Source organism: Chrysochloris asiatica, unplaced genomic scaffold (assembly GCF_000296735.1).
Source record: "Chrysochloris asiatica unplaced genomic scaffold, ChrAsi1.0 scaffold00046, whole genome shotgun sequence".
NCBI classification, from domain to species: Eukaryota; Metazoa; Chordata; class Mammalia; order Afrosoricida; family Chrysochloridae; genus Chrysochloris; species Chrysochloris asiatica.
In genome coordinates, this window is record NW_006408564.1 from 15,051,494 (window position 1) to 15,067,254 (window position 15,761).

At 40.0% G+C, this 15,761-nt stretch overlaps 1 protein-coding gene across 1 annotated transcript in view; it reads right to left on the reverse strand.

Moving 5' to 3' along the window:
- The window catches only part of CADPS (Ca++-dependent secretion activator), a 755,300-nt gene that overhangs the window by 215,831 nt on the left and 523,708 nt on the right, over nucleotides 1-15,761 (reverse strand). Inside the window, exon 10 of the mRNA XM_006862100.1 lies at nucleotides 4,185-4,251. Coding sequence (XP_006862162.1) covers nucleotides 4,185-4,251 — 67 coding nt within the window. The remainder of the gene's footprint in view (nucleotides 1-4,184; nucleotides 4,252-15,761) is intronic.

Sequence of the window (15,761 nt, forward strand, 5' to 3'; positions counted from 1 at the left end):
TGGAAGAAGTGAGTTTTTCTTTATCATTTTGACAAAGTGCATCTAAATGCAATTAATTGCACAGTGGAGAATACAAAATGGAAAGTATCATGAAATAAGCCAGTATTTTCTATACTGGCCACCAGAATTGCACTTATTCATTGGTGTGAATTGACAAGAAAGGAAACAGAAGACCTGAATTTTCACCTTGGCTCCCCATGACCTTTGTGATCATGGGACTATCACATTGCCATGGGGTGTGTGTGTGTGTGAGACAGAGGTTGTTCGGGGAGGAATCTGATAGAGGCTAACCCAGAACATTTAATTTGGGAGATTGATTTACTTCAAAGACTCCTAAATGTTAATGAAAATCCCATGTACATGGAAACTGACTACTGAAAAATCTCATGATAGCCTATAAATCTTCTCTTCTGTCCTCCTAGGAAAGGTGGTTTTCAGAAGTGAGCAGGCACACACACATACAATAATTGTTGTCAAGTAGATTCTTACTCCATGTATGTCAGAGTACATAGAGTTTTCGATGGCTCTGACCTTTTGTAAGTAGATCTCCAGCTCTTTCTTCTGATAAGTCTCTGGGGGGGGGGGGTTGACTTAAACTGTCAACCTTTCAGTTAATAGTCAAGGGTTTCCTGGTTTCATCACCAACAGATTCTTAGAAGTAAGCACAGAGCTTTCTTTTTGGCTACTGTATGATTCTCACTTTCTGTTGGTAGAAGCTTCAACATCAAAGTCCTCAAACAAATGTGTTCCAGTCATACTGCCTAAAAAAGTCACTGTCTCTTTTTCAGTTTATTACATGATGGATAGACACGGCATTATGGGTATTTCCTCTAGTTTTTTTCCTGAAGACTTTCTGCCTTGAAATCCCTTCCACAGAAAATCAGCTACTTCTCCTGGTACTTGGTAATTTTGAAAATTCTCAGAATCTTGTCTCTAATGAAGCAACAACTCAAGAATGGGGCGGGTGTGTGTATGTGCGTGTCTCCATATCATCAGATAGCAATAGCATGGTTGTCACCCGTCACCTGGTTTTCACCTGTCACCTCTCCAGGATACTTGGTGTCTTTTCTCAGAACCATCAGGAGCATTTTCTCTTGTCCTTTTCCTTCTTTCTTCCCCCAAATGACTGACTGTTGAATACCTGTGTGTATGTATGTGTGTATGTGTGTGTGGTGGAGGGGTGAGGGAGAAGGGAGAAGTACACACAGATAAATCTAAACTAGAACTAGCCTTTAAAAAGGGACCCCATCTACTGTTGTGTTTGAGAGAAAGTAAATTGAATTGAATGGAACTAAATGGGGAGTGGCAAGAACTACTGTTGGACATGTTCTCTCCCCCTTATGTTTTTTCAAATAAATTTGACTGTATTAAATCTCATTCTTCCTTAGCTCACGCATGATGCTAAGACAACATGCTATGCTAAGTGCACTGAGAAGCACTGAGTGGGGAGGACCAGCCATAATTCAGCACCACCCCTTTTAGTGCTTCTCAGCTCTCCCTTTGTACTGCAGTATTTGTAGAGTATACAGCAGTTGTTTTTGCCTGCTCATCATCCATTCCTCCTTCTGCTAATAACAGCCTGATTTTTGCATTGGAAACAGCTCGGTGAGACTGTCTCTACTACTAACAGCTGGGTGCATGACCCATGATGCACTAATCAAATTCTTTTTCTCTGAACTTTGGCCCTGGGGAGGAGTGATGTAAAGATAGAAAATGGTCAGAGTAGATTTTGTCCTATGAGAAAACTGAGGCTACTTGGCCATGGCCCCACCATTTACATCTCTGGAACTGCTCTGTGCCCAGTCCTTAACAAGGATTGTCATTCCATTTTTTTTTTTTTTTTTTTTAAATCAGTTGTGTGATCTACCTCCAAAGCTTCAATGCAATAATTTGGCTTTTACCTAAATTTGCCCCAGTTTGTTTCATTGGCTTGAGTCTAAAGAACTCTAACTGACACCCTTCTGGAAGGGAGAGACCAAGCCTCATAGTTCTTCGCTATGTCCTATCAATTTATCCTACACAAGGTACATGTCAATAAATACTGGTCAGTTGATAACTTGAGGAAAGTACCTCAGGATGAAATGTCTTTCATCCTTTAGATATGCATGTTATTGGGGGGCAACATTGCAAAGTTTTTCCTTCAGGCTATGTAATTTAGATTTTAAGTTATGTCATAAACCATAAGGACAATGAAAGCAAAGACTGTTTCTTGCTTATAGCAAGAGATACATTTTGCCTTTATGGTATAGCAGAGACCTGAGTATATTATATGCAGAAGGTACAGTCTCGGAAACTCGGGATTGGTGAAACTTTCAAGGTCACTGAGAGATGAAGAGAAAGTTGCTTTAGTGAGGTTTTATACTTGGTAGCATTGTCAATGTTTAGAAGTTAATAATAATTATATCGGTAGATTGTCAATGCTACAAGTCAATATTTACAGCCAATAGTAACCTTTAGTCAATAAATGACAAGCTGATTCACTTTGTGATGTCTTTCAGAGTACAGCATAAATTAAATGTTTGAAAATTGAATTATAGTCTAAATGTTCTGGTACAGCCTACAGATTAATACAAAGCAATGCAAATTCCTTTGTAAACTGAAAAATCCTGATGCACAAAAGAAAACAAAACAAAAACTCCAAAAAATGGCTATTTAAGGGCATGCACTACTATTTCTAGGAGCAAAAATAATAGACAACCAGGTCAATCTGAACTTTCAAACCTTATGCTGGGTTGCTATGAGTTGGAACCTACTTGGTGGCACTTAAGAAGAAGAAGAAGAAAACAAAGTGTTATTGGGAATCCTGATGTGGTGCCATAGGAAAAGCAGTGGATTGATAACCACAAGGTTGGCAGTTCAAACCAGCTGCTCTTGGAAACCCTACACAGTCTTGCTATGAGTTAGAACCAACTTGATGGCGAACAACAACAGCATAAATAACAACAAAGAATTATTGTAGTCCCTGGATGAAATAAACAGTTAAGCATTCAACCACTAGCCAAAAGGTTGCTTGTCAAACGCACCCAGAGTTACCTCAGAAGACAGCTGTGGTGATTTGCTTCCTTGAAAATTCTACAGAGCAGTTCTACTCTGCATATATGGGCTTGTCATGAGTTGGAATTGACTCAAAGGTAACTCTCCACAATAATGCATTCTCAATATCAATATCCGTACCTATATAAACACACATACTCCTGGCAACACTGTTAATGACAACCTCAACTGGGGAAGTCTAGAAATCTCAGCAAAAAAGGAAAACTTTGTAGACATCAGAGCCAGAGCTATTTTGTGTTAAGTGTGTAAGACTGTGCGTAGTAAGTTGTCTGAAAAAGCAAGTAGAGCAACAACATGAGTTTGATTAGCTGTGTTTAAAAAAATAAAAGCTTATCTGTCTGGAAAGATCTATTCTAAGCTGCTGAAGGTAATTATGGAGCATCAAGAAGACTGGAGTGTTTCCCACAGGTAACTGAAATCAAACAGACTAAGCAATAACATAACTGGAAAAAGTCCAACTGATTTTTCTCATGATGATGACATTGTTCTTGTTAAGTGCCGTCGAGTTGGTTCTGACCCCTAGTGACCCTGCATAGGGTTTTCAAGGTGTGGCTGATGAGCATAAACTACCAACCATGTGGTTCAAACGACTTTGCAGTCCATTGAATAACCCTTCCAAAATATCAGATTCTTACAAAACAATTTAATATCTCTATCTTCCGAACTAAGTACACGCTCACTCCACTCCTGGGATAGTCCAGCTCTGGATAAGGTACAGGGCAGGGCTGGTGGCATCTGCTTTCCTCTACCTGAATTATATCATTCTGTATTGTTAGAATTAAACAATAGTGAGAAAATACTAACTTTTTAATTTTAATAAAAATTCAAAAAGGAAAAGAAGCACAAGGAAGTATTGTTGTTGGTAAGTATCCTGGAGCTGGTTCTGACTTACAGTGACCCCGATAGGGTTTCTGAGGTGTGGCTGGTGGGTTTGACCCATTGACCTTTGGTCTATACCTCCTCTTGAATGGTGGTTACATGGGTATGTATGCTGCATATGTAAAAACTTGTTGAGCTAAATGCTAAAGATGTGTAAACTATGTAATTATACCTTTTATAAAATATAAATAATCTCATCAAAACTTTTAATATGATGGGTCATAATGCTTATATTGGAGTTGAAGAGTTACCTGCACCAACACAAAGAATCTTTTCTTCCATCTCTTCCAGACATTCTTACCGATGGCCCATAAATACCTAAGGAAAAAGGAAAGACACCAGAGGGGCATTAATATGTGAGTGAAAATATTATGCCCCACTTAACATGCTGTATCATGGACTTAGTATTCAGACACAAGGAACTGCACATGGTTTGAACTGAAAGCAAATTTTATAGCAGGAACTGCAGGCCAGTTCATTTCAACTTATTGATGCAATTGTGTCCCATTAACCAACTTGACTTAGATTTCTTGACCAATTCCAGAAAGCATCTTGGAAAATACTACATTGGAAATTAATTTGCGTACATGCTACAAATCTTCCAGGTAAGGAAACTCCTGAAATACATTGCACAAGAGAGAAAACAAAAACAAATAAACAAACCCAACTCTTTTGGCTGTTAGGTCTCATGCAAATAAATATTTTTCCTCCTTTTGCTATAATTCTTGCAAATGCAGATATATTACAGGTAGGAAAGTTGAAAGCCAATATAGGAAGTTCTGCCTATTCCTAAATGCTTCTCTGTTTATGGAAATGCATCTCTATATGGAAAATAGAACAGAAGGTGAATAAAAAAGAAGGATTAAGAAAGAGACACAGCTTAACACTGTCTGGAGATTTTAAGCTCTATACTACCAATTCCCTCATGAGCTATGCCACTAGGCTTGTGGCTTGTTAGATGTAGAGCTAGCATTAATTAAGGAAAAGAGGCTAGTGGTTCAGGTTCAACTGGACAAAGTACAGAAGAGATCTGGTCATACTCAAAAGGACTCAGTAATCAAGTTCCAAAACTAGCTTTCTCTGTTAAACGCAGATATCAGAAAAAAACAGGATAATGTTTAAATTGACACTTCACCTAGAATCTGATAGAATGCCTACTTTGGGACATAATAAGTTGGTAAGTAATTGAAATGTATACTGTTTGAAAAATTTCAGGGGCTCATAGGGTGCCTAGTGGCAACAGTCTACCCCCATATTTAAGGTAGAAAACTCAGAAATCATCCTGGGTCCTTTTGTTTCCTCATCCTTATTATTCAACTTCAGCTGAATATTACATCAGGGAAAGCTCTTCAATTTGCTGTCTTTCTATTTCACATATCCACTATTTCCAATGCAGATCGTATTTTCCATGGACAATTACAGGAGGAGCCTGTTCAGGAACTTCAGGGACATACTGATTTTATTCTTCTCCTGGTCCTGAGATGAATCGTATTCACTGAAAATTTCATTGTGCCATTTGATCATGTCTTTTCTTTGCTGAAATTCCTTCAGTGGGTGTCCCCTGTCCACAGGAGGGTACCCTAAACTTTGGCCATTTACATTCCATGTTCATGATTTAATCCATCTCTGTCCACTGGTATATCTGTATTTTAATGGACTGACTTACCATGAATAAATCTACTTTGAAAGAAAACTTGATATGATATGCTTGATATATATTGATAAACATTATGTAACATACTAAAATATATACATATATAACTTCTAAATTAATACAGCCTTGTCTATACATCACTAAGGAGTCCTGGTGTGGCACTGTGGGCTAATGTGTCAGACTGAAAAGTTGTTGAACTGCAAGGTGGTGGTTCAAACTCACCAGCTGCTCCTTGGAAATCCTCTATGGCATCGCATTGGCTCAGAACTCACTTGATGGTGCTTAACAACAACAACAACATACATCCCTAGACAGATCTTGTACCATCATTGGGTATCCATGGGTGGTATAAACAGTTAAGCACTCAGCTGCGAACCAAAAGGTGAGTGGTTTGAGTCCACCCAGTTCACAAGAAAAGTCTAGTGATCTACTTCTGAAAAAACAGTCATTGAAAATGCTATAGAACCCAGCTGTACTCTGAGATAAATGGTGCTGTGATGAGATGGAGTTTGACTCAATGGTAACTTATTTTTTTCCATCAGTGGTATGAATACACTTCGGAAAACCCTAGTTTATAGTACAAGGTTTTGTCTTGAACTTGCCTATACAGCTCTGCTCTCACTCTTGCCTCCTATAGTCCACTCATCACAAAGCAGCCTACACAGTCTTGTAAATGGGTAAATCAGATCTTAAACATTCTAAATACGATGGGGAGGCACACAAAGGTTTTACATCTCTATTTTGAGATGATCACACTGGCTTGAGGGTAGAAAATATGCTGTAGATGGAAGGGACTGGAGAGAAAGTAGTAAAGTCAACGAGAAATGGTTGAAGGTGTAGGCAAGAGATGACGGTGAGGCCAGGCCCAGGCAGTAAAAAGCATTTGATGGTTGCTAAGTTCATTTCTGTACTGCTGCTGAGGCTAATATGGCCATTTCTGTTGTTAAGTGGATCACTTAGCTGCCCTGGACAGTGATCTCACTTCCAGAGGTTCAAGCCGAATTCAGAAGAGGCCGTGGAACGAGGGATATCATTGTTGATGTCTGATGGATCTTGGCTAAAAGCAGAGAATACCAGAAATATGTTTACCTGTGCTTTATTGACTAAGCAAAGGCTTTCGATTGTGTGGATCATGACAAGCTATGGACAGCATTGCAAAGTATGAGTATTCCAGAACACTTAATTGTTCTAATGAGGAAAGCTACATAGACCAAGAGACAGTTGTGTGAACAGAACAAGACAATTCCAAATGTTTTAAAATTCAGAAAGGTGTGCACCAAGGTTGTATTCTTTTATCATACTTACTCAATCTCTATGATGAACAAATAATCTGAGAAGCTGAATTATATGAAAAAAAAAAAAAGTGGCATCAGGATTGGAGGAAGAATTATTAAAAACCTGTAATACGTAGATGATACAACCTTGCTTACTGAAAGGACTTAAAGTATTTATTGATAAAGATCAAAGACACAGCCTTCAGTATGGGTTGCATCTCAATGTAAAGAAAACAAAAATCCTCACCACTAGACCAATACACAACATCAAGATAAATGGAGAAAAGAATTGAAGTTGTCAAAGACTTCATTTTGCTTGGATCAACCATCAACACTCATGGAAGTGGCAGTGAAGAAATCAAACAATGTATTGCATTAGGCAAATCTGCTGCATAAGCCCTCTTTAAAGTGTTGAAGAGCAAAGATGTCAGTTTGAGGACTAAGGTGCACTTGACCCAAGCCATGGTATTTTCAATAACCTCATATGCATGCGAAAGCTGGACAGTGACTAAGGAAGACTGTAGAAGAATTCATACATTTGAGTTATGGTGTTATTGAGTTAAGGAGAATATTGAAAGAACTGTGGTTTGATGGAAAAAAAAAAAAAATCTGTTAGAAGAAGTACAGCCAGAGTGCTCCTTGGAAGCCAGGATGGCCAGACTTCATCTCTCATACTTCAGACAAATTGTCAGGAGGGAGCAGTCATTGGATAAGGATATTATGTTCGGTAAAGTGGAGGGTCAGAGAAAAAAAGAAAGACCCTCAGTGAGATGGATTGGCACAGTGGGCTCAAATGTAGCAATGATTGTGAGGTTGGCCCAGGACCAGGCAGTGTTTCATCTCTAGGAGTTGGTACCAGCTCTACAGTGCCTAACAACAAAAGCAAGAGTTCAATGAAGTTTTACTAGTTTTCGGTGCTGTGTTAGACATTTCACATGCATTATTATACCCACATGTGGGGTAGGTTCTGTAATAAACCCAAAAACCAAACCCACTGCTCCCGAGTCGACCCTAGCTCATCTGCTGTTGTTCAATGCTGTCAAGTCAATTCTGACTCACAGCGACCACTTATAGGGTTCCTGAGGAGCAACTGGTGGGTTTGAACTCCAGACCTGTGGTTAGCAGTCCAGTGCTGATTCTCTAGTGCCATATCAGGACTCCAAAGTGATCCAAGACTATAAATCTTTATAGAAGCAGCCAGCCTTACCATCCTTCCTTGGAGCAGCTGGTGGGTTTGATTTACAGAGCTTTCTGTTATTAGTCAACACATAACCAACAGTGTCACCAGAGCTCCTTGGGCAGTATAATTTGTCAGTGTTGTTTAGTGCCATTGAGTCAGTTCCAACCCATAGCAACCCTGTATGGAACTTCCAAGGGGCAGCTGATGAGCTTTTACCGCTGACCTTACGGATCAAACTGACTTTGCAGTTGAGCGCATTAACCCATAGTGCCACACCAGGCCTCCTGGGAAGTATAATGAAGGTGCTATCTTGCTTGGGTTAAGTTACCTTGGGCAAGTATCTGGACCTTTCTTTACCTCAGTTTTTTCATCTGTACAATGGAGATGATAATAATGGTACCTATTTCATTTTTAAAATTCGGAAAGGTGTGCACCACACCTTTGAGGATTATATTAATAAAATATAAACTGCTTACAATACTACACCAAGTATATCCTTATTGTCAACTTCTATCATTATGGTGTTGGAGAAGAATATTAAAAATAGCATGGATCGCCAGAAGAACAAACAAATCTGTATTGGAAGAAGTATCATCAGAATGTTCCTTAGAAGTGAGGATGGCAAAATTTCATCTCTTATACTTCGGATGTGTTATCAGAAGGGACAAGTCCCTGGAGAAGGACATCACACTTGGTAAAGTGGAGCGTCAGCAAAAAGAGGAAGATTCCCAAGGACATGAACTGATACAGTAGCAGCAGAAATGGGTTCAAATGTGTCAGCAGTTGTGAAGAGCAAAGATGTCTGTTAGCCCAGGACCACGAAGTGTTTCATTCTGTTGAGCATAGCATCGCTATGAGTCAGAAACGACTTGATGGCATCTAATAACAACAACAACAGTCATTATACAATTATTCCTATTTTAAAGTTGAGGAAACTGAGGCTCAGACAGTTTCTAAGGAAACTGATGAATGATGTTTTTGTTACTGTTAAATGTTGTCAAGTCAGTTCCAACTCACAGTGACCCTGTATAATGTTTCTGACAAACAGCTGGTGGATTTGAACTGCCAACCTTGCAGTTCGAAATGACCTTGTGGTCGAGTCATTATCAATACACCTTGAATTTAAACTCATAACAGATCAGAATCAGATGATTCTAGAACACCTACTTCATTGTATTCTTCTTCCCATGCTACATGGCACACTTTGGTTTCATTACTGAAATAAGAACATGGATTGCCATCTAATTTGACCGAACAGAGAGGATTTCTGGTGAAAGGCCTCCGAACAAGAAAGCTGAGTGGGATCAGAGGAACATTAACAACGCTCCTTTGGAAAGTATCAGTTGGTTTGCGTGAAGGAGGGGCTTTCCCTGTGAGGCTTTCCTCAGAATTTATTGCTAATTTGGCACTTACCAGAAGGTGTCAAAACTGAGAAAAACTGAGGGCTGCAATGTACTGTTTCTGTCTAGTCGGCTCCGGCTCTGTATTTTGCTAGGTTGAAACATGCTCATTAAACAGAATGCAAAGTACCTATAGCAGATGGAAGTTCTGTTACTACAGACATACAGGTGGCTTTCGCCTTTCCAGCTCCTCACACTGCTGACAGATCTATCTACATAGACATTAGTGGCCCTCGGCTCTTGCTTCAGGCAGGCAAATGGGGGAAATCTGGATTTACCAATAGAATCATCAGCATTCTATTGTAATGAGTAGAGAGGCTATGGTCTCAGATTTGGTGTAGGAATGTCTAGCTGGGAATTCTGGCCCTGCCATTAGCTGCCCTGTGGCTTACTTAACTGAATTGTGCCTCAGTTTTCCCCTAGTGTACAATGGGGGATAACAGTTTCCACTTCATTTGATTATTGTTAAGACTGACTGAGATGAGCAAAGCAGTGTTTAGCACAGTGTTGTTGTTGTTAAGTGATGTCTAGTCGGTTCTGACCCATAGCGACCCTGTATAGGGTTTCTGAGGAGAGCTGGTGAGCTTGAACCGCCGACCTTGCAGTTCAAACGGTTTTGCAGTCTGGCGCATTAGCCCACAGTGCCACACTAGCACAGTAAGTGGTAGTGGTGATGGTGTGCCATGGAGTCAGTTCCAACTCATAGTGACCCTGTACAGGGTTTCCGAGGCTGTAAATCTTTACGGGAGCAGGAAGCCTCATCTTTCTCCCACGGAATGGCTGGTAGTTTTGAACTGCTGACCACGGGGTTAGTAGCCCAACTTATAACCACTACACTACCAGAGCACAGTGAGTAAGTAGCACATAGTAATTGTTAGGCACTTAGTGGCTCCAAGAGAGAACAACCAGGCAATCTGATTTTGTAAAGAGTACAACACTCTATTGGGACACTTCTAGTCTGTAACACATGAGTCTAGATCAACTCAACAATACCCAACATTACTGTAGTAGTCCGAGAGTCTCTAGGTAGCACAAACAGTTAATCAATTAGCTGTTAACCAAAAGGCTAGTGGTTCAAATCTATCCAGAGATACCTTGGAAGCAAGGTCTGGCAATTTATTTCAGAAAAATCAAGGTCATTGAAAATCTTATGAAGTAGTTCTATGCTGCACACATGAGGTCACCATGGGTCAGAAACTTGACAGAAACTGGTTCGGGTTGATAGTGATGTAAAACAGTGTAAAAACGCATCTAAAGAGTAGGAGCCCTGGTGGTGCAGTGAGTTAAGCATTGCACTATTAATTGCAAGGTTGGCTTTTCAAACCCATCAGCCAGTTCAAGGGAGAAAGATGAGGATTTCTGCTCCCATAACCATTTGTAATCTTGGAAACCCAAAGGAAAAGTTCTACAGTTCTACTCAGTTGTATAGAGTTACTATGAATAGAAATCTAGTGGATGGCCGTGGCTGATCTAAGGAATATGTAATTACCAACTTTGCAAAAACTTCATCACTGAATTCTTTATTTGAATTTACCTTCAGTCTTTAGGAGCACATCTATTGAGAAAATACTGTGAGATGCACATGTCTGATTCTGGAGCTCTAGGTCATTATTTTACATTATAAATCAAATGTATTTTTGTAGTGTTTCCACAAAATTCATGCCACTGAATCACTGGTATCCCTGTCATATGTTGGAGGCATTTTACTTACACAAGAGGCCAGAGTGACCCACAAATGATTCCAACGAGAAGAGGCAGTTACAATGAGGCTCAACCTGAACCTCAGACAAACGCTGAGCCATGGGAGACCTTGTCTTAGCTACCCACTTGTGTTTTAACAAGTTGTATTATCTAATAATAGAACTTTAAAATAGATGAATCAAAAATTGACCAAATTCTAAGGGGAAAATATTTCATTATTATAGTCAGAGGTTTAGCTAATTCTCTCCCTCAATAATTATTAGAAAATTTGTAATGATATTGAAGATTTGAACAACATCACCCAACTGCTGTCAGGAGGGACCAGCTCTTGGACAAGGACATCAGATTTGGTAGAGGATGAACAAGAAAGAGGAAGACCCTCAATGAGATGAACTGGCACAGTGACTCCATCGATGGATTCAAACAGAGCAACAGTTGTGAAGACGGTACAGGGCCAGGCAGTATTTTGTTTTGCTGTACATGCTACGACTTGGAACCTAAACAATCACCCAACTTGACCTAGTTGACAACTATAAGCCAACAAAGGAGATTAAGTGAATCATAACAAAAATATTAAAGTAGTCTAATCTGGGCAGTGTGTTTCAAGAGTTGGTGCTCATGGAAATGTTATCCTGGAGACTTATGGGAAGGAGCAAGAAATGCATTACTTTAAAGTAGGAGAAGTCTAGGGAGTAGCACAGCAAGGGAACACAAGACGAAATGGGTTTTAAGTAGTATGACTGAGGTCATAAAGGGTATTGTCTTTAAGGTTTGTTAAAACATGAAAGGAAAAGCAGAATTAATATGAGTGACTCCTAGTTGAATGGGTTCAAGAGGGAGCCATGCAGAGCCTTGTGCTTTATTACATTTCAGGTTCTTCCATTAAGGTTGAACTGAAAGGGATTACACCAGTCTACCTCCTGCTCTGAAGCTTACTCTGACTTGGGAAAATCGTTTCCCTTCTTTAAGCCTCAGTTTCCCTATCTCAAAGTATGGATTCATTTATTCACTTATCTATATATGCAACAAATGGTTGATTGGATTTCTACTACATGTCAGGTCCTGTACTAGGTACTGTGAACAAACAAGCTAAATGTCCCTGCTAACAAGAAATGCACAGTTTAGTGGGGATGATAGAAAACAAATACACAAAGTGATATACAATATACGAGGCGGTGGGCACTCTGAAGGAAACAGAGCAGTGTAGGATAGGTACAAGTGGGTCAGGCAAGGCATTCTAGCAAAGCAATAGGAACAGATATTTGTAAGTATCAAGGTGAGTCATGTGAACATCTAGGTGAGGGAGATGGGGGACCATTCCAGGCAGAGGAAACTGAAGGGACAAGAGTCCTGAGAAGGGATGTACTTGGAGCTTTTGAGGAAGATCAAGGAGGCCAGTGTAGCTGGAGCAGAGTGAACCAAGCCAGATAAAGAGTGGGGGCTCTCCTCTTAGAGGCTGGGCCTCCTAGCCAAGGGAAGGTCACTAGCTTTTACTCTGAATGAGATGAGGAGTAACTGGACAGTTTCCAGTGCTGGAACATTAGGATCTGATTTGTGTTTTCCAGAAATGTTTCTGGTATCGTGGTGGGAAGCTGACCAGAAAGGCAAGGACAGAAATAGGGGAACTTCTTATGAGGCAGGACCAAGCAGTCTAGGGAGATATGGTAGACACAAATGGCAATGTGAAGGTGGTGGTGAGGGCTTGAATTCAAGGTTGAGTGAAAACAAAAATGATGATGGATGGGATGATGAGGGTGTGAGAGAGAAAGATAAATGTTCAGGATTGTGCCATAATTCTTGATCTGAGGAATTGGAAGAATGGAGGGCTGTTTATTAAGATGGAGGAGGACAGTAATGCCACAATAATCCTAGTGAGCCTTATTCAGTCATGAAATGAGATACTGCATGGAAATGGCCTTAATAGCAACATGTGGGTGTAAAAGATGAAGACTCAGAATGCCACTCCCAAGTTGTTAATTATCAAATATGCCCAGATATGAATGTTTCAAGGCCAAATAAGAGTGTTTATTTTCCTCATGGACATTTCTTTTTCTAACATATAAGAATGATATTTTGAATGACCCAGTGACTCATTCAAGGAACCACACACAAGAAGCCATTCACGGTCATTCTGATTTTCCTTTTACGTTTCTAGAGATCATTAATGTGGATACAATTTATAACCTGGTGTGTTGCTGTAGGATAAGCACTAGACTTCTAACTGCAAGGTTGGTGGTTCAAACCCACCAGCTGCTCTTGGAAACACTATACAGGGTTGCTTAGAAAACAATTTACTCCCTTAAGGAGTCCTGGTGTGGTGTTCTATGGTAAATACTTGACTGCTAAAGGCAAGATTAGAGGTTCAAACCCATCAGTTGTTCCTAAGAAACCCTATACAGAGTTGTAAGTTGGAACTGATTTAATGGCACTTAACAACAACAATGACAAAACTTCTTAACAGTCCTTTTTCTCTCCCATTCTTCAAGTTATGACACTGCTCCATCCCCTGGTGCCACACAATGGGTTTCAATATAACTATTTTAAGTTACAATGAAAAAAAAAAATCCATTAAGTAATTTTATTTTCCTTGAATCGTATCTTATGCAACTCAGGATGTTCCCCCTGACTGAAGCCATATTGTGCCTGACAGTGCCATTAATGTGTTAGTTGGCCACTTTTTACAGCTATTTCAGATCTTCCTGCTATATTTTCACACAGGGTTAATTATTTTTTTAAAGCTTTTATTGTGAATTAAGGACCATTTAACATGGGAGGACATCAGTTTTACACCCATCTTATCATATTTCATTTTATTGCAATTATTACAATCCCCTCCATGCATCATCATTCAACAGTATTTGCTTCTATTACCACTGGGGGCGGGGGGTTGTTTTTGTATTTTGAATGCACACAAAAACACTCAGGAATATATCATCATTTAAACAACCGAAGGGGACATTCTGCAAGCCTGCCTCCTGGCCACCAGCACACATCCTTTCTCTTTCAATGAGTCCAGAGTCCTCAGTTACTCTATCTTTCCATGTCCTCATCTCTGCCGCCATCTCTGCTATCACTGTTTCCCTGGATAGGGTCCCATATTCCATACCTGCTATCCTCCCTTAATGGTACTAAGGTCCTTTGTTCCTGGAACGTTAGATTAACTACTCCCACCTTTACGTTACAAAACTTCTACCTTTGTAGTTATGAAGTGTTAATTTTCAAACAGCAGTGTAGTGATCAGAAATCACCATAGGATATGTCAGAAGTACGCGACATATTTCTTCATTTTTTCTGGCATCAAGGTAGCCTGAAATACGTTAATAACTTTACAAAATATGTTCATAACTTTACAAAAGAATCTACAGAAATAATACTGAATCCAGATTAGTTAGTTCAATTTCAAACACAGTAAATAAAGATTGTGAGAAATGGGATCTCTGTTCAATGGAGAAATAATAGCTATATCAAGTGGTTGCATTGGGGATAAAGGAGAAAGTGTTTGCGAAACTCCAAAGCAGCCTAGAATATGGGTTGCACTGTTTTTCCTTTCAAGGTCGTTTTTAACAAAATAGTTTGGAGGACAGATGCATTATTCATGTTCTTGTTTTTTCTCTCTTTCTCTGGTCTGCCTTATCCTCTCCTCTTCTCCCTCTCTTCCTCCCTTCCATCTGTCCTATTCACTTATTCTCTGGTTCCTTTAGAAAATATTTACTGAGTATTTATGAGTCAGTGTTTTGCTAAAAGATAAGTACTGGATTTCTAACCACAAGACCTTCAGTTCAAATCCACCAGCAGATCCTTGAAAAACCCTATGTAAGGTCACTATGATTTGAAACAGACTCGAAGGCACTTAACAACAACAACAACAATATTTTTCTAAAGAAGTCCCTGGGTGGTGCGAATGATTGATGTGCTCAGTTGATAACCAAAAGGCTGGAGGTCTGTGTCCACCGAGAGGTTTCTCAGAATAAAGCTCTGGTGCTCTGCTTCTCCCCCACATCAGTCACTGATAGAAAGGGGTCACTGTGAGTCAATCGACTTTACAGCAACTGGCTTTTATTTTTTTAATGTTTTATTGTGAATTATGTGATAGTTTACATGGGAGAACATTAGCTTTACATTCATCCTATCGTATATAATTTCATTGCCATGGTTACAGTCCCCTCCATGCATCATCAAGCAACCAAAGGGTATACCCTGCAAGCCTGCCCCCCTGGTCATCAGTACACAGCCCCTCTCCCTCTCTGGGTCTAAAGTCCCTGCCACTCCATCTCTCTACGTCATTGTCTCTGCCGCCATCTCTGCCATCACTGCTTCTATGGGTAGGGTTTCGCAATCTGCTCTTCTCCCATGATGGTACCAGGGACCTCCACTCCTAGACTGCAAAGTTAATCACACCTCTCCTTGCTACAAAACATTTCCAACCCTCACAATCAGTCCTGATAACAAACTTTCACTACTGTCTCACAAGAGACCTATCCGTGTTTCCTTTCATCAGTCCCGTCCCACCTAGACAGACTGGATGCTACTCAGTGGAGATTCTACCTTCCTCCAGGCCCTCTAGATCTAGGTTCCCTCTTGAAAGCTTGTAAGCCAGTCACTTCTTGCCTTTGTATCTT